The sequence below is a fragment of the Vicugna pacos genome, chromosome 19, assembly GCF_048564905.1.
Source record: "Vicugna pacos chromosome 19, VicPac4, whole genome shotgun sequence".
NCBI lineage: Eukaryota > Metazoa > Chordata > Mammalia > Artiodactyla > Camelidae > Vicugna > Vicugna pacos.
Window position 1 is genome coordinate 24,575,074 of NC_133005.1, and position 26,672 is coordinate 24,601,745.

General features: G+C 48.4%; 1 protein-coding gene across 1 annotated transcript in view; it reads left to right on the forward strand.

The window, feature by feature from the left end:
• Positions 1–5,298: 5,298 nt before the first annotated feature.
• EFCAB8 (EF-hand calcium binding domain 8) overlaps positions 5,299–26,672 on the forward strand; it is a 49,257-nt gene continuing 27,883 nt past the window's right edge. The window contains 11 exon segments of the mRNA XM_072944642.1: positions 5,299–5,387; positions 9,305–9,356; positions 11,546–11,623; positions 11,625–11,733; positions 17,427–17,545; positions 18,891–18,991; positions 20,622–20,757; positions 23,428–23,533; positions 23,723–23,807; positions 24,323–24,447; positions 26,280–26,353. Coding sequence (XP_072800743.1) covers positions 5,299–5,387; positions 9,305–9,356; positions 11,546–11,623; positions 11,625–11,733; positions 17,427–17,545; positions 18,891–18,991; positions 20,622–20,757; positions 23,428–23,533; positions 23,723–23,807; positions 24,323–24,447; positions 26,280–26,353 — 1,074 coding nt within the window.

Genomic DNA, 26,672 nt, shown 5'->3' on the forward strand with positions numbered 1-26,672 from the left:
TGAGTCCTTTGGCCTGTCTCTTTAGGCTGAGGCACATAAAGTCTTTTAATGTGACTCATTCAGGTTGGGTCACTGGTGCAGTTAATTTGAATAAGCTGCTTGGTTTGCTTGGCAAGGTCTGTGTGGCATGCAGGATAGGTAAACAGATCCGTTCTCTGACTGGAGTTGGATTTAGAATTCACTCACGCTGGGTGGTTCTCAAACTGATGGGCTTCAGAATCTTTGACATAATGTATTTCTTGACTGACGTAACATATTTCTAAAGTCCAGTCCCAGAAATTCTGAGTCAGATGAGAAGTCTTCATTTTACTATGAACCTCATATGACCTGGGCTTGATGTCCGCAGACCTGTACTTTCGCCTCACATTTATGCCTACAAGTTCAAGCCTAATTCTGGCAAGGGGAACATCAGATTGGAGTCCTTGTAGGCCCCTCCTAGCTTTGTAACTTTTGAGCTAACTGATCTCTTTTCTTGTTCTGACCTGCAAAATGGGGATGATCATGTTATTGGCTGTAGTGCCTCCTCACTGGGTGCTTATTGAGATCAGAATGAGCTGATAAACAGAAAAGGTGACCACAGTGTTAGAAAGCCCCCATGAGTTCTTCAGATCCAGCCTGAAATTCTGTTTATAGGTCAGAAAAGTTTAGGACAATTCCTAAGATAGGTTTTGAGTATTTTGTAAAATAAGTAACAGGTTCTCTTAATGTTTCTTTTTCAGCTTTGGAGGCATTGATGAGTCCAGCTTCTTCCATTTTCAGACTCTGATTTTCATCCTGGTTTTCCCCAAGTGAAATCAGTCTAAACACATCTTCCACCATTTTCTCTTAGTTGGAGATTCAGTCATTCAGTAATTCAGATTCATTGATTTAAATATAGGTATTTTCTTCAAGGTTTACTCTCTAGAATATAGTTTGGTGTTGGAAAGGAAGCCCCCCCTTTTTTTTTTTGTTATAACCAGAATGGCCCTAGGGAGGTGGTTTTTTAAGGATTGTTTTATGAGATTTGGTATAAGGACTTTTTTTTAATGATGTTTAGTATAGTTCACCATAGTCTGCAAACAAAACCTAGGCTTTAAGCCTGATCAGCCTAATCAGATTAGCTTGCGAGGATGTGGGTGACCCAGATGTGACTGCTGTCAGCATAGTGGAAGTAATTGCTTTGAGCCAAGCTGAGCCTGAGCCCGTGGTCAGTGTTTGTGCCTCACCAGTCATTTTGCTGGTCTGGTGGTACTGTTGCTGTTGATTTAAAATTGGGAGTATGTCGTACTTTTGAATTCATGCATTCAATTATAAAATTTTAAAACCAGGTGAGTTTGTGTTTGTTTCTGACACTTGCTGCTTTTTTCTCAGTTTTCACATGTGAGAATATAACTGTCTGAAAGGAAGCCCACAGAGGGATTCTGTACTTTTACATCGAGCTTGACTATCCTTAGAACCACTACCCCAGATGCCTTCAGCCAGATTGTTACGTGGCTATAACTTGTGGAGGTCACTTACCCTTGTAGCTTAATCTGAGTTGGAAAGTAATGTTACCTTAGTCTTTGGAGCACAGAGTTTCTATTGAGGTTGTGGTCAGGCTGCTTCATTAGTTTGGTTATCTAGGTAAGCAAGTCTAACCTTAGATTTGAATTTCTAGGTCCGTTATTCCAAGACCATATATATAAATTTAAAAAATTAAAATAGCCTGTATTTCTTTTTTATTGGAAGCTCTGAGGTTCTGAAATGTAGAATGAAAGGAGCCTTCACAGATGCATTTCTCTGAATGGGGAGAGACAAATCTTTGTCCTGTGATCGTTTGAAAGCAAACCAGATTAGCCATCAAAGCCTAGAACTTTGTAAATGGTACCAAGAGATAAATTTAGAATGACAAAGTGATCTGTTAGCAGTTTGGAATTCTGTAAGATGCCTTACCTTAAAAACTAAAAAAGAATTTTTTTCTTTTAACTTTTTCGTGGTTTACTTTCATACTTTTCACAGTCTGCAGGAATCATTGGTGAGGATAGGCTGGATGCAGGTATGAGGAAGAGGAGGAAGAGTAATTTATTCCATTTAGTGATATCTTTAATTTTCAGTTTTGATGGTACAATGAGATTTGAGAAGCTGGTAGTGAGATTCAGTCCATCAGGGTAAGTCTTAAGAAAGCTGGCTTTATGGCTCTTCCTAGTTTCCACTGGGGACAAAGATGAGTTTCTAAGATTCAGCCTTCATGGATGATTCACAAATCACACTGTAGCCTATTAAAGTTAAGCCAAGGTCTAGCATGCAAGTGGGCAGACTGAATATATAAAGGGAGTGTGCGGCTGGAGCTCCTCCCTGACCTTTACCAAAATGAACGAGGGAGAAGTGCTGTGATCAGGGAGCCAAAGACTGGGAGTCCTCCTCCAGGCCTTGCATCCCCGGTCTCCAGAGCACGGCTTTTCATTGGCTTAGTGAGGAGATGAGTGAGGATGCTTTCCCCAGGATCCCTTCTGAGCCAGGAAAAGCTACTTAGATCTGTAAAGGCCAGTAGGATACTGGAGCTGGAAAGAGTGGGAGAGTGCCCAGTTCCAGCAAATACTGCCTCTGGAGGCCAGTTTTCATCAGTTGAGCAACAGTTTTGGTACAAAGAAAAAGCACAGTGATTCTCAGCATCAGCTACATACCTTTTGCATGTGAAATTTTGAAAAAATTCTCACAATGAAATGGTTTGTAAAGTGTACAACTTTGGTGTTTAAATAAAAGCTTTGATTCTGAAAGAAGAGGTTTTGACAGAAGTAAAAAGTGGCTCCCGTGCATTTGGCTTTTTTCCCCCATAGGCTGCAAGCTGCAGGGAGAGCTTCGCTAGTGCATTCGTCCCCAAATCGCCATTTAGTGCAAGAAGCTAAGTATGTTGTACCCAGAATCTGTCATGGTTTGTCCTAGTCTAAGCTGAGTGACCTTCAGATTTCTTTCCTCTCTTGCTTGCTTCACAGTTTTAGCACGTTTGTGTTTATATTTCTCATAATGGGACCTGTTTATATATTTTGAAGTAGTTTAGATCCAGCGTACCTCAGGGTCATCTGGATTTTAGCATTCTAAAGGTTTCTAACCTGATATCTCTCTTTCTTTTTGTATTTTAAATGTTTTTCTACAGAATAATGTGAGCGTTAAATGTGTAATTATATATGACTGCTGGTTTTACTTTGAAATTTTAAACCCTGCTTGGAAGAATGGAATGAATTATTTGTGTTTTTTACAGGTAGCTGTAGGCTAATCCCGGCTTGCCCCTATGTGTGCACCTCCCTCCCTATTAATTTTAAAAGCTGAGAGAAGAAATAACTATTCAGTGTTGAATGAAATAAAAATTATTTTTAAAAATTTCCTAAGAATTTTTAACTCTCTGACTTAATTTTTTTCTTTCTTTTTTGGGGAGAAGGTGGGTAGGTACTGAATCACCCTGAGAATCTTCCTTTTTTCTTGAGTCCTGGTATTTTGAAATCTTTGGTGTTTGAACCCGGAGTTCTCTATGGCAGTGTGGTGTGTGGTAGGAGGAGCATTGTTTTGAATATCATGCGAGCCTCAACTGAAGGTGTGGTCTTTCCGTTAACCCTCAGGGTCCCCCACCACCTCCACCAGTCACTGACTTCTGTCTTGTTTATTTGAATTTGAAAAGAGAAAAGCCTCTCTTCTTGGTTGTCAAGTTACATTTTAAAATTTTTGACAAATTTTATAAAGCTGAGAAGGACACGAACTTTTGTTAACTTTATTGAGGAATAATTGGCACATATAAATTGTACATTAGGGTACAGTTTTTGACGTTTTAAAACCCACCGTGGTGAAGCTGGAGAGGACAGTGTTGGCACCGCTGCTCAGTGGAGTGGAGGTGCCTTCCCTGCAGCAGCTGACCGGTCGTTGAAGCGCTGGTCGCCGGGGCTGCTCCTTTCCGGAAGCATCCCGTCTCTGCTGACAGGGAGCGGAACAGAATCTCTTCAGGATTAGCAAGTGATGCCTGAACTAGTCTCAAGTAGGACTTTGAACTTTATTCTAGAATTATTCTGTGCAGAGGTTTATCTAGGAGATTTTTTTCTTTTAAATGCCCTCCCTCCTGCTTCTGTTTGTTTTTTGTTTTCAAACCTGAGTTATTGATGATCATATGGCGCCCTTTTTAGGTAGGGGTTTTCTGAACTTTTCCTTACCCAAAAAGTGGAATGCATCTTAGTATTTCCCCGTTGTTCTCATGCCTCTTCCCAGGGAAGGAAGATTACATTTGTTGTGATAGAATTTAGCATATTTTAGGCCCATATAAAAATATTGATAAACACAAGAATTGCTGAAAGTAGGAATAGTAACATTGGATTAGAAAATGGAAGCACTTAGCCAAAAACCAGTGGGAAACAGTCAAATGTAGCATCATCAGCCTTCTGGTTTTTTTTTTATCCAAATAAACCCTTCTAATTTATTAATATCTAGTTTAATAAAACTGATTTAAAACTTTTTTTCTATACCTTTTACAGCATTTCATTGAGCCACTCCATGTTTCATGTTCCACAATGTGACAAAATCTTTTGTCTCCATTGTTGATGAAATGGGAGCAGAGAGTTTTTCCTGCATGTGGGTGTTCTCTGTGTGGTGAAGATTTGGGGAGGGCTTTGCTTCATGGTCAGTTCATATTTTGGTAACATCTAGGTCATTGTGAAAAGTGATTTAGCTGGGTATCTTTAAGTCTGGCATCCCTTGGTTGAATTCTCCCCAAGAGATTTAGCTTTGGCCAACTCATCCTGCTGTGTTGTGCCAGGGGCAAGATTGAACAGTGCTGCACAAAGTCCAGGCCTGCCATGAAGTCTGGATTTGTAAGACCCCCATCTTACACATCATGCTCTCATAGCCTTCCTCTTTTCAAAGAATTGGAGCTCATGCAGAGGGCGTGTTAAGTCAGCTGCTGTGCCTTTCACTGTCCCAACTGTGGGGGCCAGTTGGCTTTTTGGTTTCGGTGAACTTGCTCTGTTGTTAGACTCCTTGGCATTTTCCATGATTTCCATGAGAGGTGAGCACTCTGTGCTGTATTTGTCCTGTGGCTTGCTTTCTACTCGTATTTGTCCTGGTTGTGTCTGCTGTAAGTTCAACTTCATCAATAAAATACCTCATGTGAGATGAAAAATGGCTGCGTGGTTATGGTTTGTGGGATGGATTCTGATGTTCCGTTTTGTGTTCTGTGTGTGGATTCTCTAATTTTCCTGGTTCTAAATGGGGGCCAACTGACTCTGCAGTCAGGTGGAAGCCCTTGGAGTTCCACAGTAACCTCATAGAGGGGCTGCTTTGGGCTTGGGGACAGCTGCCAAGATGTCTCAGTCGGGAAGGAAGTGGAATACCAATAAGCCTCTGTCAAATATAGCCAGCAGGATTAACTGGGGAGAGGAGATCGGGTCAGGGTGAGCGAAGGTTTGGGGTTAAAGTTATCTCCAGAAGATTGGACACCTGAGCCCTGAGATCTGTTTGCCTGAGATTAAAAGCTGAACCGGAGAGCCTTTCTTACCTGTTTTCAGGACAGCTTTAACTGCATTTGGCCTTAAATATCTGCCTCTACAAATTCTGACAAACTGATTATTCAGCAAACCAGTTATTCTCTCCCATTCCCCACGTGCTTCCCTAGTGGCTACTCTAAGCTCTCACTTGTGTGTCCAGGTTTGTGCCGTAACCCGCCCCCACCCCCACCCCCTTCCCCTCAGAGCAGGCGTCCCCCGATCTTACCTGTTCTCTCCTAGATAGACGTTTAATTCTGCATCTAACTCTTCTCTCCCTCCACTCCAGCATTAGAGGACGCTCGGCTTCTTACTCTGGTGCTTTGCTTTTGGGTGTCTCTGTTGGCTCTCAGCCTATGTTTTTTCCCCTTGTGGCCTCAGTCCATGAACATACACAGAGCTCCTCCCTCTCTTCTGGTTAAACTCGTATTTCTCTCTTATAGAACTTCCAGTTCTGAAATAATTAAAAAGATGTAAATAGTTTCAAGAATAGTACAAAGAACTCCCCTTTGCCTGGGAAGACTAATGGTGAACATCTTGCCACATTTATTGTTGTATACTTTTGTTGAACCATTTAGGAATAAATTACAGACATTGTACCCCTTTACCCTTAAATGCTCAAGTGTATATTTCCTAAGAACAAGGACATTCTCTTCTAACCACAGCACAGTTGCCAAAAACAGGAAATAACATTAATTCAATATTATCCTATAATGTAGAGTCACATTCAGATTTCACCAATGCTCGTAATAATGGCACTGAGAGTTTTTTCCCCCCAGTCTAGGATCCAATTCAGAATCACCTATTGCCTTTAGCCTTGCTCTCTTTAGTCACCTTTAATCTGGAACAGTTCCTTAGCTTTTCTTTGTGTTTCATGTCAACGACAGTTTAAGAGTAAAGCCCAATTGTTTTGTAGAATGTCCTGCAGTTTGGCAGGGGATAGGGCCAAAGGGATAGTCCTGAGCGCAGCACGCAGGAGGTGCGTGTCCTTTGTTGGTGATGTTAACTTTAATCACTTGTTAGTGAAGACTTTAAAGCAAAACAAAGCATGCTTATTTTCTTTATGCATCCCCATGCTTTCCTGTTTTGTATAAATGTGATGATACATGTGACTTTTGTTAGTGCAGACTTTTTGCTATTCCTTTATTCTTCGCACCCCCTTTTTGTCACATTAGCCCCCAGCTTCCCATAATCTGTATCAACACCCTAGTGTCTGTGTCTTTCCATATTTTTCTCTGTACTCATACTTTTGTATTACTGATAGTACAGTGCCACCTTAGACCCAGGCAAGAAGGGTCCCTGCCAAGGGCCAAGCTTTAGAGCATTCCACTCTGTCCCTCCTCTGGCGATGTCCCTTTCCACCAGATGAGATAGGTCCAAGGGGCTAAGAGGGTGGTCACTCAGGCCCTGCTGGTACACCCCCCTCATCCCTGCTCTGAGTACTGAAATCCCCTGTCCAAATCAGCTTGAACCTGATTCCAGAGTCTTTATGGGCCTTTCCCCCAGTGCATCATTTTTGAGGGCAGCCCTGCCTAGGCTTGCAGTGGCGGGGGAGCAGTGGGGGTGTTGGGGAGGCGCAGCCTGGGTATAGGGGCTGAGATGTCCTTCTACACGCCACCATCCACAAGCCTCTTAAGCAGGACGGAGAGGGTGTAGGGGTGGGTAGAGGGTTTGGAGGCTGGCTCTCCCCTCACTGCCAAATTCTGTCACTGAGCTGAGGAATTCCAGAATTCTAAATTTGAACGAGGCCTTCCAGGTTGTTATAAAAGTGTGTGTATGAAGGTAGGAGAATAGAATGTATTTTGTTTAATAGTATGTTAATTTATAAACATTTTAAATAACTAGACTAGCTGTGTGGACCAATATTCTTTTGCTCTCGGCCCCATAATTATTAAGGATCGTCCTGTTTATAAACGTGTATGTGTGTGTGTGTGTACACACATGTTCTTATCTATATAATAAGCACATACCTATTTGTCATTCTTCTATAAAAATTGACATCACAGTGTGCACTGCTTTCTTATAGGATCTCATGAAAATCCCTCCTAGTCATCTGTTGAAGGTCAGGTTCATCCTTCTGCTTGCCTGCGTAATTCTGAATGCAGGTGTACTGATTTAATGAGCCATTTCTCTTAGATACTCATTCACTTTATTTTTGGCTGCTGTGAACAGTGCTGCAGCAACCACTTTTGTACAGTGGTCTTTCACAGATAAGTACCCACCATTCACTCCATTGAAATAAATCTTAAAGATTGCCATTAACCTATTCTGGATTAAAAAGAAAAATAGAGAAATGCATGAATTAGATTATAGACATCCTCCATAATCTCACCTGCCAGCAATAACTGCCATTAGATTTGGAGTGTATTTTTCCAGGCCAACATACATGCGCATATATGCGTAACAGAAATGAACTTATGGATACACCTCTGCGGCTTTTTCACAGGTGACCTTTAATTGCCGTGTTCAGTTGTTTTCATTTCTTAACCATCTTGACCCACTCTGGAGCATCCCAGTCTTCCTAGCTGACGCATACTGACTTTTGTGTGTTACTCCCCTCTTTGGCTCCTAAATGTAGCCACTCCTCAAGTTTCAGTCCCCGTATTTCAGGTAATTGTTTTTTATTTCTAATCAGAGAGCCCAGCATCACATGCATTAAGCCACTATCCCGCCTTGCTCCCTTTTCTGGAAATGTTTCTGGTGTTTCCCTCAGTTACCCTGGTTCCTGGCTTCCAAGTCTCCTTTCCTTTGGCTCTTCTCTCTCCTTTGGTCTTTATATCTGAGCTGGTGCCAAAACACAGTTAGCTTAGGACACCACTGGCCAGTTTTCAGTCTTCCTTCTCCTCCCCTCTCCCCCCATCTCATGCTGATGTTTTCATAATTGCCCTTCATCCTGTCCAGACTCCCCAGCGAAGATATTTAGGATTCTACATTCTGCTTCCATTTTTCTTTTCGTCTCTCCTCTTCCATTATTTCTCCCCTCACTTCACCCCCTGCCCCGCCAGGAGACCTTTGTCAAGCCAAGCTGGCTCGTTCACTCTATCCCCTGGGCCTGTCTGGGGCTTGACTGTTTCCTGGCCATTGCCTGGCCGTCCTCGAGGACCTTCTCGAGGGGGACTTGCTGATGAGGTGAGTTCATGCTCCAGTACTCCTAATAAAACGCTGTCTTCCGTCCCCTATGGAGGTGCCGCTGACCCTGTGGAAGTGTGCCCTTGGTATTGTCAGAGCAGAGCCCCACGGGATGGACTGCTCCCACGTGCTGCACCTGACCCCATGGTACCGTGAGAAGAGATCATCAGTTCTCCTACAGAAGTTCTTCCTCCAAGGGCTTTGAGGGAGGGTGGCAGAGCACGCAGTGGCAAGTCGGGCCTGTCCTGCCCCACTTCTGGTGCATGTATTTGACCCTTTGGAAATGTGCTTGTCCTGGACCTTATTTCCCTAATCTGTGACTTGTGGTTGGACCCCCATGTGGCCTCCTCAGCGTTTTCTACTTCTGTAAAAAGGGCGACTCCCTTTAGGAAGCCTCTGGCATTAAGCCAGGAATATAGTCACTTGTGAAGCCCAGTAGGCATCAGTAGGACAACTCTTTCCTATCAGGGGAAAGAGGCTTACAAGTTAAGCTGTAGAAAAGCTCTCTGTTGGAGGAGCCCCTGTTGGAGAGGTGCTCATTGAATGTGTACGGAGTAGGGGGTGTCCATGGGCATGGGGCAGCCACCCTCTCCCTTGACCGTGACTTCTTTTCCACCCTCCTGTGACGTGGCTAGGTCGGCCTCCCACATGGTCCTTACAAAGACTGGAGTTAAAGCAACTATGATTCCCTATTCTAGGTCAACTTCAGAGTCTTCTGAGGACTTAAGAGAGAGCTCTCTGTCTCAAAAGGTAAGAAAACCATCAGAGCTGATGATGGGAGGGAGTATTCCAGAGCCACGAGATGTCACTCATCGGTATGGAGGTTGCAGACTTAGATATTTGCAAAGTAACTTAAACCCACACTGCAGCAGGTGGGTTTTCCCTTTTAAAGCACTCTATGGGCCGAAAGGGGCAAGTCTCAGGCCATCAATTTGTAGTCTCTATATGGACTGTATTTAATTTTGCCCAGCCAAGTTGTGATAATGGTGGGGTGGGCTGTACAAATTGTTATCAAGCCAAGTAAGTATTTAGTGTCTAATACGTACTTGGAGCTGGGGAATACAGAGAATAATTTGTATAAGTTGAATTAAGATTAAATTAAGATAAATTTAAGGCCCTGGCCTTCAAAGAGCTCACTGTGAGATGGGGAGTAATAACGGGAACTATCATTGTATGACTACAATTTGCTGCAGCTTCACGTGTGTTCAGGTGTCATTTTGTCTCACCACAACCCTGCACGGTGGGTACTGGGGAGAGATTTTGCAGATAAGGAAACTTGTGGCTCAGAGAAGTGATATGATAACCCCGACATAAATTAGCTCGGAAGTAGGGAGCCAGGCAGAATTGTAGCCCAGAGCGCTGGGACTCTACAGCCACGTCTCCCGTCACACCTTGCTGTCTGCATGTATGGTCAGGCACGCACAGGTCTCATGCATATGTGGCAGATATGAACAGAGAATTTGGGAGCATGGAGGTGGCAGTGATGACACTCACCTGAAAGTTACCAAAAAGCTCCTTGGAGGAGATGCCATTTGAGCCAGACTTTGAAGAACGGATAGGAGCTCACCTCTCTGGGTGATGGTCTGTTTTGCTTAGAGGTAACAACGTGAGTAAAGTTGAATTCTTGCTAGAGAGACAGGTCTGGGTTACGTTGCAAAGGGCTTTAAGTGCCTTGCTCAGGAGTTGGGGGTGGTGGGAATAGCCTGGAAAGTGTCAGCTGGGGTAGAGTTGGGGTCAGATTTACCTTCCAGGAAGACGGCTGGTGCCAATGTTAGGAGGTGGATTGGAAGGGAAGGGTAAACTCTGGTCCCAATTGGGGAAGGTCATTGTACTCGTCCCAGCAAAACTCTAGGGCTTGAGGTGGGGCAAAGACGTGGAAGAGGAAGGTTTAGATGTGGGAGATGGATCACAGTAAGACTCAATTGGAGGAGGGACAGTAAGAATTCAAGGGAGGCAGAGGGAAGAGCCAAAGATGGTACTAGCATTTCTAATCTGGGAGCCTGTGTGGCTGGTTAGAGCATTAACTAGCTCATCTGGCTCCATGAAGGCAGGTCTCCACTCTGTTCACTGGTGATTCCACAGTGCCTATCACTCAGATGTGCATAGACCATGAGTGAATGAAGGCAAGTTCACAGGAAGACGAATGTGTTTGCTCATTTGGTGCAGCTGGGATGAGGAGAGTGAGCAATCCAACCTCCATGTGGTCTTTTGACTTTTTGAACTGAAGTTTTCTTGACTGCCCGAGGCCCAAAGCAATGTATTTCAGTGGGCAGCCCTCACTGGTTATATGTAGTCCACACCTGGAGTCTTTTGGGGGAGGCAGCCTTTGATGGCCCAAGACGTTAGTCACCTGAAACATTGTGCTCAGTGTCAAAATGAGTTGCACATAGAGGCTGTGGAGAGGAAGCATTGTTGAGGGCTGGAGGGGTGGGGAAGGGGAAGGGGGGATGTGAGAAGGTGAGGAGGAGGAGGAGGAGGAGGAAGAAGCCAAGAGCCCCTGATTGGAAGGGACTGTGTGCGCAGATGGTCTTATCTGACCTGGAGTGTCTGGACTGGTCAGGACAAAATCACAGTCTCGGGAAGATGGAGCTGGATGCCTTGGGGTCTTGAATTCTGACCACTGAAGATTTGAAACTATGTGGTTACTGACTGAAGCACCTTACAAGTTATAGTCCTGTGATGTGGGAGTTGGGAACTTGGCTGTGTCCGCTAACCTCGCTGAACCTCAGTCATGGCATCTGTAAAACAGGAACGATAGTTAACACCCCAAAGTCAGGAGAAGCAGTCCAGATCTTCCTTCATCTTCCTGAGCCTGAAAGTGGTTAAGACTTACTTACACACCATAACGCTACATACCCCAAAGATGTGCTCTTTCAATAAAATATGTTTAAAAATGTTCAGCTCAGGAAATCAACCCTCTTAGTCCCTGGTTTTTGTAGTCATCTTTGTTCCAGGCGTCCTCTCCAGGTGGATTCCAGAAGAGCAAGGAGGCTCTTGGCTCTCCAGCACCATCGTTCAACCCTTAGCCAGATATCCGACTTCCAGTACGAGTCTCAGCTGTTTACCGAGCCACACCTGGCAGAGATGGAGAAAACGTTTGAGAATGCAGTTGACTCGACTGGAAGAGGTAAGGCTGCATTGTGGGCGCAGTCCCTGTGGCTTCTGTGCAGGGTGGGAAGGACCCAGTACCTGGCGTGGGTGGAGGGTGCAGACTCAAGTGTTTCTGCATCCAGTATCTCCTTTAAAACTTTTTATATTGCAGAAGTATTGTAAGCCTATTGGAAGCTATTTGGGACTGAGAAAAAAAATAGCCCTAATCCAAACACTTGGGTAACCACTGTCAGCATTCCAGTTTGTTTTCCTCCAAACAACTTCATATGTATGGTTTATTATCTATTGCGGTGTTAACAGTATTCCCACAGAATTAGTGGTTTAAGCCAATGCATATTTATTTTATTAATCTCACCGTTTCAGTGGGTCAGGAGTCTGGGTACAGCTTAGCTGGCTCCTCTGCTCAGGGTCTTACTAGGCTGCAATCAGGGTGTCACCTGGGGCTGAAGACTAGCTGGGGCTTGACTGGGGATGAATCCATTTCCAAGTTCACTGAGGTTGTTGGCAGAATTCAGTCCTTTAAGCTGCAGAACTGAGGGCTTTTGTTTCTTCCTGGCTATTGGCTAGTGATTATCATAAGCTCCTAGAGCTGCCCAGTTCCTGGCTCTGTGGGACTCACCACCATGGCTGATTTCAAGGCTCAAGCCAGGCAGAGAGAGAGAAAATCCAGCAAGATATGTGCTATAATCTTATAATCATGCACACATAGTTCCGTACATCCTGTCACCTTTGCCATATTCTGCTGGTCAGAAGCAAGTCACAGGCTATGCCACACTCAAGGGGAGGGGAATCACAGGAGAGCGTGAGCGCCAGGAGGAGGACATCATGGGGTCATCTTCAGTCTCTGCCCCAGATGTCTGTGTGTGTTTTCACATGTCTATAATTGGACTATATATGTAATTTCAGGCCCTTCTTTTCCTCTTAATTCCTTAAGGGTTTTCATAGTGCTGTGTGGTCTTCTGAACCATCATTACCAGTGAATGCAAGTGCTCTACTGGTTGACCAAGCCATTTCCCTAAATAAAACATTTAGATTTTATTGAGTTTAAATAACATTGTGAAGAATGTCCTTTGTGCATCAAACTTTTTTCTCTTTAGAGCTTGATTTTTCCCCTTGGGATGATACACATCAAGTTAAATAATAGGAATAGTTAAAGGCACCTGTATTTCTGTCCACTGGACTCTGAGAGCCAATGCCGGGGCCACAGGTACCTGCCCCATCAATTTGTGTTTATGTGATGTTTACGTGTTACACATGATGTGGGCAGGAAAGCGTAACAAACGGCCAGTTTACAAAGTGAGGCCGGGGAGGGACGATTTGCGTCAGACCTGAAGCTGAGATGGTCCTTAATCAGAATTCTTTGGGTGTCGGTGTTGGGCAACCAGGAAGTGCTACCACGTGTCTTGGAGGAGCCAACAGTGCCAACCTTGGCCACGATTTTTATTGTGCTTGTGTTTTGTTTTTATGGTAATATATTCACACAGTTAAAAATTCAGAAGGTACCCTTATCTCTCCCTCCTTTCAAAGCAGACCACAATGCAGTATTTCTACAATGTTGCGTCATAAACATTTTCCAAAAAAAAAAAAAAATTCAAAAGGCACTTTTCTCATGACACCTTTTCTTGGTATATGGAGAAAATGTCTCCCTCAGCTAGATAGTTCTACCCAGTTCCAGCATGTCTGTCCCTCTAGGCGGTTACTGCTTTCAGTTTCCTGTGACCTTCAGAAGCACCGAGTGCATGTAGTGGCTCCTCCTCTTTTTTCTAGGCAGTGGCAGCCTACCGTCCACACTGTTCTACTCCTGGCTTTTTTTTCCCTCCAATTTTACTGAGATATAATTGACAAATAAAATTGCAATATATTTAAAGTGTGCCAAGTGATAATTTGATACCATATATATATTGAAAGATCCACACAATTGTCTACTTACTCCTTGCTTTTTTAAAAAAATTGAAGTATAGTTAATTTACAGTGTTGTGTTATCCCTTGCTTTTTTAAAAAATAATTTTTTGAAATCAAGTTTCCCCTCTTGCTTTTAACGTAGTATGTCTTGAAATCTTTTCCTATCAATGTAAAAAGAGCTTCCGTATTTTTAAAAAACTGGCCATAGTTTTAAATGGAAAAACAGGAGAATTCATCCTTAGCTGATGTAGGATAAAGGAAAACAGGATCATTTTTCTCCTTCAAAAGTCTTTAAAAGAGGTGCATTCTGAGCATTGTTTGATACCATTTCTCGGGAACCCTGACCATTCGTGCCTGCCTCAGAGGGAACAGGGGAGATACAGGGTTCTCTTCCCTGTTCCGCAAGTTCCCTTTTTGGCTGTACTATTTTTGTTGGTCTTGAAAGTGTCCACGTGCCCCAGCCTGTCGTTCTTGTGGGGCCTGCCTCAGGGATGCTGTGGGCTGCTCAAGGGGTCACAGGAGAAGCACTGAGCTGGGGGGCCTGCAGCTCGGCCTGCAGCCAGGAGGGCGCTTTCCTTCTGCACAGGTGCTCCTGGGCGGACGTGGGTGGCACTCGTGCTGAGTGCCCCTCTCCCTTAGGCCAGCAGACATTTGACCAAGCTCTGCAGGGCCTTACAGGCTGCAGAGGCCTCTGTCAGATTTCAGTTCTCCTTGAAGCCCTGCAGCAGGGATCCTGACTCCACAGGAGGAGCCTGGGCTGGGGCCTTTGCTCAGACAGACACCAACAACAGGCCCCGACAGAGCGGTCCTCTGACTCCAAACCCTGGGCTTTCTTGGGCTCCCCCAGCATGTGTTAACACCTCAGATGCCCTTCCAGTGAGAGCAGGGGTGTGAGCCCCCACGCACACCAGCCTGCCCTTGGTGATCTGGTGTGCCCTCTGGACAAATGTGGGGAGCAGGCCCTTATTTCTCCTAGAGGCGGGATGGAGGCTAGGAAGCACCATGCTTTTCTTAAACATTTTTAATATACCATTTATTCTAAAGATGCTTATAAGCATATAAAAAACAAGCCATCTTCCTACCTCTTGGCATTACAAAGAAAGGAAGAGAAAGGGGCCTGGGGCTAGCGGGCACTTGGGACTGGCAGTGTGTATAGGTAGAAAGTTCAGACAGTGCAGAGGATGCAGAGGAAACCTTCTCCCTGCGACCCCTCCCCTGACTCCTGCCCCTGTAACAAAGGAACTAATCTGGGACCTGCCTGGGAAAGGTGAAGTAGGAATTTTCCCAGGAGGTGGAGAGGAGGGCAGGTCTGGCAGGGGCTGGCTTAAGAGAGGTGTTGCTGTGCTCCAGGGGAGAGGGGTGTCCTACAGGTGAGGCTGGGAGCAAGGCAGCCCTGTGGTGGTGGGGTGCTCTTAGATCAGAAGCGGTCCTGAACTCCCATAGTGGGGCTGATGGGGAGGTGACATATCTAGACCTGTTTGAAAAAGGTAAGTGTTATGGTGGCCAGGAGGTCAGGATGGACATGGCCGTGAGGTTGGTTGAAAGAGCGCGAGCTCGTCATGTGACCGCCCTGCGTAGGGTATTGGAGAGGAGAGGAGAAAGGCTTCTGGTTCCAAATCCCCGCTGCACCACTGTGTGTCCTTGTGCCAATTCCACGCCTCTTGTGCCTCTCTATCCTCATCTGTAAGATGGGAGAATGACAGTGCTTGCATTCTAGGACCACAGGATTCACCCCTCAGGTGTTCATCCTGGGCGACTGGGTGGAGGTGATGCTGTTAGCAGAGACAATGAACATAGAAAAGTGGGGCAAGTTTTGGGATAAAGATAGTAAATTGTATTTTAAACATGCTAAATTGAAGGGGCCAGGGGGATACTTGGAAATCGTCAGGGTCGTGGAGATAAATTCTCTCCTGAGATGTAGAGATGGATGAGTAGATGAGGCTGTTCAAGGGCAGTATCCCACGAAAGAGAAAGCAACAGTGATGAGAGCTGAGCAGATGCTGAATGACAGGGCAGAGCAGGCAGTGGAGCCTGGGGGAGACAGAGCCTCCTGGGCAGGCGGGAGTGGCCGGTGCTTCACTGCTGCTGGAAGGGAGGAGAGGCCCTAGGACCAGGAGAGCCCCCCTCAGGTGTGGTTCCAGGTCACTGGTGGCTCAGAGGAGTCAGCTGGCAGGAGTCAGGGAGTCTCCCAGAAAGTCTTCTCCTGTCTGATCCTAGGGAATGCAGTGATGCCCTCCCCAGAGAAGTGACGTTTTCACATTTGTGCTTCAGAGCTATTAATGAACCGTTTGGTGTGAGATGAGTGAGTGCTTCCTTTTAGAGGCGACAAGCAGGGGACCTGACTGGTCTTCATGGTATGCAGGACACCTTTGTGTCTGTTCTCTTGTGATCCTCAAAATTTTTTCGGTAAGCTGTTTGTAAGAAGAAGGATATTAAAATAATACGGCAGTGAATATTATGTACGGGTTCTTAAACACCAATGAAGGGACTCTCCCTGTAGTGCTTTTAAGAGTAGTTTGTTCATTAAACCTGCACAAAGGCGCTTTGACTCCCAGTTCTTTCCTGAGGGGAGGGCTCCATGCTCGGACTGTCACCTGAGGTCCATGTGATACACAGAAGAACTGTTCGTTAAGTGTCACTCCGACGTGTACGGCTCTTGGCTGTTGCTTCAGGTCAGCAAGATGGATCCTCCTTTAAGCAGGGCAGCTTCTGTTAGGCTTTCGTTTGTTCCTCAGTCTAGCAGTAAGTGATAACTGCTGCTGTAGCGCCCTGCTGGTCGTTGGATGAGGAGCATGGAGTCGGGGGAGAGCTTGACCTCTGGAGCCAGATTGCTGGGGACGGCCTGAGTGCCACCACTCACAGCTGTGTGACCTTGGGCACGTGACTCCACCTCTCTGTGCCACAGTTTCCCCACGAGTCCCCCTAACCTCCCCACCTCCGACACCGTCAGGAGGTCAGTATGAATAAACACAGATGATACTGACACCCAGTCATTGCCATCACTGACACGGAGGGGACAGACTCAGCCCTGCCCTCCCAGAGCTCATGGCTAGGGTGGTAACAAGGAAAATCAGCCTCCTTAGAAAAGTAGAGGAACCAGACCTGTGAAGACCTTGAGGTTAGCAGGGTGAGAAACCTTGTGGGGGCATCACGGCTGGAGCAGAGAACGCAGGGGATGGAGGTGGGACCTGAGGTCCGCGAGGAGCCAGAAAACACACAGCCTTCAGGCCATGGCGAGGGTTCCAACACTTGGAGTGGGTTTTGGAAACACTTCTTTTAGTTTAAAAAAAGATCTAGACAGGGGTGATTGACCCATTTGCAGGCAGATTCCCTTGTAGCCGTAAAACCCAGCATGGGGAGAAAATTTCATCCCTGTGCCTGTGCCTCTCCTCTCCCCATCTTTCCCCAGCCCAAGTTTGTATTTTAATTGCCTCTAAAAGATGCACTTCACTTCTTGTGCTATAGCTTTGAATTTATTTATGTCTCCTTGTTGTCATTGTTTACTTTTCTTTTTTCATCAATGTTCTTTGTCTCAAAGCCTGGTCTGTCTTGTTTGCTGAGAAATGGGATCTGATCTTGGATGTGATCTTTTTTAGCAACCCCGGCCCCACTGCTGTGAGGCCAACACACGGCTCTCGTGTGGCAGGTGCGCAGCCAGTATTTGTGGATGATCTAACGTTAAACAGATGAGATGCAACGTGATCCTCTGTGTGTCCCCGACTTAGCACCCAGACAGCTCCATGACCAGTGATGGACCTGAGGGACTTGCCATAAAGTGGACGGTGTTCTTTCTTGTCTCTTTCGAAGCCCTGGACATCAAGGCTTTCACTAAGGCTGTGAAGAAGATTCTGAGCAATGTGTTAGATGAGATGCTGGAGGCGCTGTTTTTGAAGGTGGACATAAACTGTAAGGGCTCCGTTACCTGGGTGAGGAGGGCGCCTCTGCTGCCGCAGGTAGCTGGAGGGAGGCTGGAGGGGTCGGGCCTCAGCTGCTCGGTGGAGCACGTGGAGGGCTGGTGATTGGGGGGGCACAACATCAGAAAGCCTCCCGTGGACTCTGGGGGGCTTGCTGCAGGGAGGGAACGCTTGGAGTCTTGGAGGGGCCCTCCCGAGACTCCTGTGAGCTGGATTCGTTGCAGCTCATTCCCCTCCTGGGGTACAAGAGAGTGGATAACCAGCTCTCAGCGACCCCACATGAGACCGGCAAGGACCGCCACCTGCCACGTGGCTCTCCTGCACTCCAGCCTCCTGTCTGGCTAAGGGGATTCCGGCTGGGGCCGCAACCATCTTGTTGCCCTTCATGGTCACTCAGGGGCCATTAGATTTAAAAAATGTCAGGATGTAAGAGCATTTTAATAGTAATGCTTTTTTCCTGCTGAGTTTAAATGTTCTACAATGAGCATGTATAGCATTTAAGAATACGGAACGAACTGCAAAGAAACAGTCTGACATATTGATGGCGCACTGCTGACAATGATAACTAGCGTTTGCACCAAGCACTGTGCAGAGCAGTTTATATTATTATTTTACTTAAACCTCACAGGAATCCTATGGGGTAGTTGCTGGTAATTTACCTCCATTTGACAGATTGGGAAACTGAGGCAAGAGAGAACTAAACTTGTCCAGGGTTACAGAGCTAGTTAGTGCCGAGTCAGTCTTCAGACCCAGGGATTTTGCCTCAAGAGCCCATGTGTTAAAAGCCCACTCAGTGTAGACATACATTCTGTGTCTTTCTGTGGCTTTTTTTGCCTTCATTTCGCTTAATATTCTGTAATAAACACGTTTCCAGCACTCTGTCATCTACGCAATGATTTTTCTTAATAACTCCCTACTTCTTGTTACAGTTGCATATGGTGGTGGCACTTTGACCTTGGCCATATTTTCGTGAGACTGGTCAACAGAGCCTAGAGTTGCCTTCGTGGCCTGGCTTAGGGGTCCTCCCCTGCTGTTGACTTGATATATGAGCTGGGGCAACTCATCTAGATTTATGTGGGCCTCAGTCTTACTACCCCAAAGTGGGGTGAATGAAGAGACTCAGATGAGATGCCAGATGTGGAAGTGAGTGAGGATTATCTAGAATTACAGAAACAAATTAAGGAGGGAGGCACTGCTGTGCTAGCTTCACAAACGCTGGCAAATAGACCCTTCGCACCATGCATATCCAAGAACAGCACTGTGGCTGGCTGGGGAGAGATGGGGGCGGGCACTGGAAGCCAGTGCTCAGACCTCTTGGCTGACACGATGGCAGTGCTTGCGTTTCTCCCTGAGGCAGCAGGAGTACGTGGATTATGTGATATGCGAGTTCCGAGTGAAGGAGAAGATGATGAGGAGCCACCGCCTGCGCTTCCACCTTCCCATGAGGATCATCCCCCTGTAAGGAGACTCTCCTGTACTGAAGGGTGTGTCTGGACAAGGCTGGGGCCAGCCCTGCATGGAAAGCCATCATAGGAAACTGTTCCTTGAGCCCTGTGTCACTCCTGGGCCAAGTGACTCTTTGTCCCTGCTTTGACCTCTGCCTGACCCTGAGGGCCCACTCCTTCATGAGGCTCTTTATCCTCTCTCTGTGCTCTGGCCCTGTCTGCCTCCACCCCTCCAAACTCCCTAAGAACCAGGAACATTCTAGTGGATGTGGACCACAGGCCCAGGCCTCCTAAGCTGGGCTGCCCACAGGCCCCTGGCTCCCTTCCCGGAGCCCACTTTGTTGCGGCACCAGATGCCCAGTGCTGGTGGCTGGAGCCCAGGAATGGGTCCTCGGTACCAGGTATGGTGACCTACGTTTGTGACCTGGTTAGGAGAGGATGTGGGTGGGTCTGTCCCAGGGGACCACACCCAGGCAGGCCACGCGGCAGACCACGAACTTGAAGACTGTCTTTGCCCTCAAGCAACCTGGATTTTAATAGAGAAGACGGTGTAATGAAAACTGCGGAAGGGTAACTTTTAAAACAACTTGGCCCTGGCAGAGGAGGCAGAATTGGAAATGACAGCTAGAGGGGAGACTGTGAATATTCATCAGGCTGTGGGCAGAGCTGTGGGCTGAGGGCTGGAGTGAGAGGAGGGCCATGTCCAGATGATGAGTCCCCCTCTCTTCTGCAGAGACTGTAACTCAGTAGCATTTCCCAGAGTCATGGGTTATCTGTAAGCCACTGCTCAGATCGCTTCCATAGTGACATGTGGAAAGGGCTCTGGCTGGAGTGGGGATCAAGGCGCCTGGATTCTAGTTCCAGCTCTGCTGGTAACCAGGACATAACTCCAGGCAAATGGTTATCCCCTGTCCCTGTAAGGTGGGGCAACGTTACCTGCCCTGCTGGGGCCTGGAGTTGTGGGCACATCGAGTGGGAGAGTGTGTGCTGTGCCGTGTCTGGCCCTTTAATTGCCAGAAAGAAGCCACTGGAAGATGGCATTAAAATTCCCTGGGAAGGCTGTTCGGTGGCTTCTGGTGAGGCCAGGCCTGCCCCAGGAGCTGTTTGCTACGCTCAGGGCAGGCTTTTGGAGATGAAGAGTTGGGAGCACGGGGTCCTGATTTCTCACTATCCCCTTGTCTACTTTTATCTCATTCTTGGGCCCTATTCCTCACTCCACCTCCAAACACTAGAGCATTGCTGGAAACGCTGTTATTTCAGTTTTTGTCACAACCCTCACTTCACTTGCCTTCCGTGGATGTTCTTCCTATGAAAGAACTTTTGCAAAAGACGCCTGTCCCCTGTCTTCTCTGGCCCATCCCATCTTGAGGACGCTGACTGGCTATTTCATGGGATAAACTTACTGCTTTGGGAGCGCTGTCTCATCCCAGCATCATAATGGGTCTCTTTTCCTTCTGGTGACCGTAGATAATGGTAGCAGTCCCCTTGGATGAGGGCAGAGCCCATGTCTCGAGTTTCTCTCAGAGCCAGAGTGTCTTGTGGTGCGGGTGTGAGGGAAGCTCCTCTTGCCGGCTTCGGCCTTCCTCCTCTGTGCTGTTTGCCCTGGTTTTGTTTGGGCTCCTCTCTCTTATTACCTTCCACAGGAATCACGGGTGTGAGATTGTGAAAGTAGAGTTTCTAGTCCAGCAGCTCAGGAAGATTGGGCGTTTCCTGACTGTCACCAAGGATGGGATCCTGCAGTTATGGTCGGAGTCCTTCTCGCTGACCAGCTCTTTCAGGGTGAGTGGGGCCTGCACCACGAGCCTATGCCTTTATGCCACAGAGCAGGCTCCCTCCCTGGGTTCATGGACTAGGCAGTCTTCACTTGCAGCCGCAGCTCCTGGGACTGGCTTCCGGCTTCCCCATGGGACTGTGGCCTCACAGTTCTCTTCTGAAAGCAGGATTCCACCTGGACGTCCACTGCACCTGGATGTCCCAACAGACACCCTAAACCCAGTTTGTCCAAACCGACTGTCACTGTAGCCCTCCCTGCCCACCAGGCTTACGTCTCTGGTGCCCCATGTCAGTGAATGGCATCACCATCCACCAAGGTTCCCTGCTAGAGATCAACCTTCTTTCCTTTCCCCGTCACACCCACTCCATCACCAAGTCCTGCTGGTTCAGATCCTTCCCTTGGACCTGGGAAGAAGTCACAGTGGTTGTGAGCATGGGCTCTGGAGCCCAACTGCCAGGCGTAGAACCCTGCCTGCACCACCTTCTAGCTCCCCGGAAAGTAACTGTATCACTCTGCGCATCAGTTTCCTCATCTGTCAAATGGGGTTGGTAACAGTACCCCTGGCAGGGCTGTTGGGAGCACTTAATGATATAATCCATGTATGGTGCTTGGAGCAGTTCAGGGCAGCAGCACACACCTGAGAAACATAAGCTGACATCACCATTGTCTTTGTGCCTCAGCCCCTGGCCAAGTGTGGTTAATGATAAAACACTCAGGAAAACCCACTGTGTACTTGGTGTTGCCAGGCCAGTCCAGAATCCTCCCGCAGACGAGGGAGGCACAGTTCCACAGGGAAGGCTGAGTGAGTGTGTTGTGTGACTACCGAGCATTTCCTGGTTGCACTGGGGGTCAGCCCTGGGGCAGGAGGATTCTGGATGGTTCCCCCAAGTTGCCAAGGGAGGGAACTAGGTTGGTGGAGTTCCAACGACTCTCTAGGGTGCACTTTGTAGTCTAGGACAAGGTGGATTCATACCTGTGCTCTTGAGGCTGGGGTTTCTGGCACATTTCACTTTCTTTTGTGTGTTTATTGGGGGAGGGGGTTTACATTATAGCCTGAGCTTCTGGTCGTGGCTACTATGGTCACCGATGCCCCTGAGGGCCAAAGCCTGGGATGGCTGAAGAGGACAGAGGGAGGCTCCCTGGAAGGCTGAGCAGAGCTGGGCATGTTTCCTTGAGGGGCTGCTTTGGCAAGTAGGTTGGGAAGAGTGAGCCACCAAGCACCGTCTTGAACACCCACTGTATGTCCACGGTGGTGCAGATGGAAAGCCCTGAAGTCTGGAGCAGGGGCTGGGCTTCACTTACTAGCTGTGCGACCTTGGGCAAGTCTCTGAGACGCCCTCTCAGTTTCTCTGAGCATGGGTAGGGAGGGGTGATGGCCATTACCATCATCTCCATTGTGTGTGCATTAGACCCCCAGCCCTGGGCCAGAGAGGGTCCTTGAGGGTCCCTGGTCCATTGTCCTCACTGCCCCAGCTGTTAGCCCAGGCCTCTGCTCTTGGTGCTCTGGGTTCTGATGAGAGAGTTCAGAACCTGTAGCGTTATTTGGGGAGTAAAATACAAGTTCTGTAGCTGGCGCCCCTCACCCACAGCCCATGCTCTCCAACCCAAGCCTGTCAGGCTGGCCTCCTCTTTTCCTTGGACATAGCAGCTCATTTCTGCTGATCTGCCTTTGCTCATGGTGTCCTCTGCCTGGAGTGCCAGCTCAAATCCTGTCTGCATAAGGGTTACTGAGGCTGGCACCAACCAGGGTGGGAGGCCCCCATCCAGCTCCTCCCAAAGCCGGGCAGCACACCAGAGGCTTTATTGTCCCCAGTTCCATCCATTCCTCACAACCCGGCAGGATGCTTTCTCGTTAATAAGCCACTCTGGCCAGGTGACACTGGCAGATGGTAAACAAAATTCAGACAAAACAAAGGCACTTAATACCAATGTTCAATGTCAATTATATTTCAATAAAAATCAGAAAAAAGATTCAGGAGTAGGGGGCAGACTGTGGAAAAGTCAGTTTCCTTCTCTTAGACCCTAATTCCTCTCGCTGGAGGCAACTGCTGTGACCAGTTTGGGGAGAAATCGCCTGTACATTCACCCTACTTCCTTTTTAAATACACAACTGGTATCACGTTATAATGCTGCTTTCACCTTGCTTTTTCACTTAATAACAGATTTTGGCAACTATTCTGTATTGTACATACACAGCTCCCTCGTTCTTAATGTCTGGGCAGTGGTTGGTGGTGTGGGTTTCTGTGAGGCATGCTTCCGGGCAGTGTCTGGCCTGTTGCTGTCAGAGCTGGGCAGCAGCACCCACTCCCACTTACACGTCTCTGTGAGTACACGTGGGTGCAATCATGGAAGCCTCTTGGAAATGGATCCCGGGATCACAAACGATGCACGTTTAAAACTTTGATGAGCTTCTCAAATAGCTCTGAAAAGGGATTGTGAGGATGGGTGCTCTTCAAGTCCATTTTACAGACGTGGAAACTGAGACTCAGAGAAGTTAGGGAATTTACCCAAGGCCCCACCATTAGTAGTGGGTGGTAGCTCTGGGTTCCACAGCAGGTGTGTGCCTGACTCCGGGGCCTTGGTGGCAGGAGAGGGTTCACGGGACACTGCATTCCTGGCGTGCTCTCCTAGGCAAGTTTCCCTAGCCCAGGTCTCCTCTGCCCTGCCTCTGGCAGCTTTACCAGATCCAGCCACTCCACAGCCAGCAGATGTGGGTCATCGACATGGTGTGTCTCCACAACTTGAACCTGGTTGCGATCGTGTCAACTGACCAGAAGATAGGTGAGTCCCCACAGCTCCCCAGGCCTGCTCCTGGCCACTGGAACCATGCATTTGCACTTGGAGAGGTCTGTCACCTAGCCAACTGAGAGCGTGGATTAGAGTCCCCTGGGAGCATTGCCGGGTGGAGACCCCCAAGGCCTGGGACAGAGGCTTTGGTTCCAAGCATGCCTTCCTCTGTTTCTTTCCCAGAGTTCTTTGATATCAGTAACCATAGATGTGTCCGGGCCTTCACCTTCATCGATCTGGACAGCTGCATCCTGACCATGGATTACTGGCGAGTTCCCTGGGAGACCAGAGCACAGTCTTGGCAGCAGCTCCACCACTTGGAGGGGCCTGTGGAAGCAGCCCTGGAAAGATTCCCACCTGTGTGCCTGTGTTCTCTTCCCCCAAGCTGCTTCCCCTTTCATGGTCACTCAGACCTCAAACTCATCGACTCCTCTTCCTCTCCCTCCCCCACCAAGTCAGCCATCTGATTTGCCAAGGCCTGTCCCGCTGTGGCTGAAGGCTCTGGGGATGTCATAGTCCATCAGTAGGGTGACTTGACAAAGAGCAGCAGCTGTTGGTTTAAGATAAATTACTGATTTCTCTTGGATCTGACTCACCAATGGTCTGGATCTGGGTGGCTGGGCCCATGTTTGTCAGCTGTTGAGGGCAAGGCTGGAAAGGTGTGTGGAAACTACCCTCGCTCCCAAGGTGGAGGAAGGCCGTTGGAGTCCGAGGAGGGGTGGAGGGTTGCAGCTGGCTGTGCCCAGCTAGCTTCACAGCCTCTTCTGCCTCCCCTTTTTCCAGGTCTGACTACCACAGAGCCGTGTTCTGCTATGGGGACACCAAAGGCAATGTCATTGTCTTCACCTCCGACGATGTGACCAATGGGCTGTTCAACCCCTGAATCCTCCCCAGGACCTCCAAATGGGGTAGTGAAGACGTGAAAGGTTGGGGGGATTGTCCTGCCTGGCGGTGCTCTTCTCTCTCCTTGCCTCCATGCTCAAGAGCCTCTGGGAAGTCACCCACGTGCTCAGCTCAGGGCCACCAGTGGGAGATGGGGTGATGGGGTGACAGCAGGACACAGGAAGGGTAGGTAGTCTCTCTGAAGGTGGGAAGTTGTGCACGTGAGAGCTGGTGTAGGGGTGGGAGGGCTTCAGGACCTTCCTCATCCCAGGAAGAAAGAACCCATGGCAGCTGTGTGACCCTGCTGGGTCTTGGGGAGATGGTCCTGGCTTCCTCCATGGTGTGAGGAGGATTCTGCTCTTCCTGGCTGGGAGCTGCCTATGGGTAGGTGGGGTGGGGCTAAGAGGCTGCCCCAAACGTGGGCTCTGCAGGGCCTGGAGGAAAGCCCCACTCCACGCAAGCTGAGGGAACAGCTGTTGTCACAGCCCATTAAGGGAGCAGGAGCTGGAGTTTAGGGGGTGAAGCGCTTGCACAGGCCCCACAGTGGTAGCTGAGATTGGAGGCGGGCAGTCTGCCCCAGAGCCTGCAGTTTAACCACTTGCTGGGCCGTATCCCAAATGGACTAAATGCTGGAGGATGCTGTCTGAGGCCGCTCTCCTGAAGGGCACTAGATCCTGAAGGTTCAGAGCTGGGACTGTTGGGAGCTCATCTGAACTGGACCCTGACCAGGATCGAGCCTTCAACGTGGTGTCGGGCCTCCAAACTGCTCCATGTCCATCTAGAGGGGGCTGGGGCTCCAGTCCCAGGGACACCGAGTCCCTTCCATCCAGGACACCAGGCGGCCCCTTGGGCTTCTAGTCAGTTTCTGAGCAGGACACTTTCCAGGGAGCTCCCTGGCCTCGGTGATAACTCCTGCCCAGGTTGTTGGGGCAGCATCCCCCACTGGCCAAACAGAAGATGGATGCAGTTCTGGATGCAGGAGTGGGCCAGCACCACGCTGTGTTCTGCCTCATCAGCCTCTGCCCTTGGTGCCCACCCTGCCCTGACCCAGCCCACCTTGGTGACTCTATGCCACCCTGGGAATTGGCACAGGAGGTTGTGGTGGTCTTTGAGCCGAGTGGTGGACAGGAAATCGGAAGGCGTGCGGCAGATGACATTGGAGTGGTCAGACAGGAGTCCTTCCGTGCCATGTGCTATCTGGGGGTCAAATAGGAAGGGGACCCAGCTGCATGTTGACTTGGGAGAGGCTGGACAGACCAGCTCTGTGTGACCTGGAGCCAGTCGCTTAACCTCTCTGTGCCTCAGTTCCCTTATACAAATGGGGATGGGTACATTCTGTTCATGGCTTTGCGATAAGGTGGAAGGAGAGGAAAGTAGGAGGGCAGGGCCGTGCTTCGTGTGCTTGCTCCAGACACGCTTGCTGGATGGCACATGCAGGCAACTTCTTGGAGCTTGTGTTTGCTGGACAAGGAGGCATGTAGTTTGAAGCATGATGGCCGACTCCCAAATGATTATTTTCAGAATCAATAGATCCTAGGATCTCAGTTCATTCTCCACTCCAGCAAAGTCAGAGCTTTCTAATGGAGATCAACAGCTGGGGAGGTTGAGGAGCCCTGAAATCTGGTTCCAGCTCTGCCAGGAGCCAGCAGGGGGACTCCGGGCAGCAGTGTCCACTGGGTCTGTTTTCTGGGTGCTGAGTTCACCCCACTGAACTCTCCAGGACACAGTGAGGCTTGAGGGAAAAAGCCTTTTGAGACATATGGGAGTTGCAAACCAACCCAAGGGGTCTTCTGAGGTTTTGCTTGTCTGGCAAACAAGGAGAGCTGGTGACGTGGGCCTTGGTTTTCTCCCCTGTCAGATCACTGGACCAACGTTTCCATGCAGAAGCTCTTGCATGAGAAGTCCCCTATGCATAGAAGTTACCGGCTGAAGGTGAGTGGAATCTTCCCTTAGCTGTTAGCATGGTAATTAGCTATATACAAGCATCACTCAGAAATAAATGCAGGGGGTGGATCTGCTCCCTGGGTTCAGTCTGAGGCCTTGGGGCTTGGTCTCTGGGAACAGGATGGAGGCAGCTGTTGGATCCTGGCCACTCTTTCTGCTGAATCCATAGCATCCCAGACACGGCTGATCTCTCTCACTGCCGTCATTGCTCAGACACCACCTCTCCTGGGCAGCTGCGGTGGCTTCTCACCATTTCCCCACGTCCTTTCTCCATTCAGCAGCTTTAGGAATCATGAGCTAGACACCC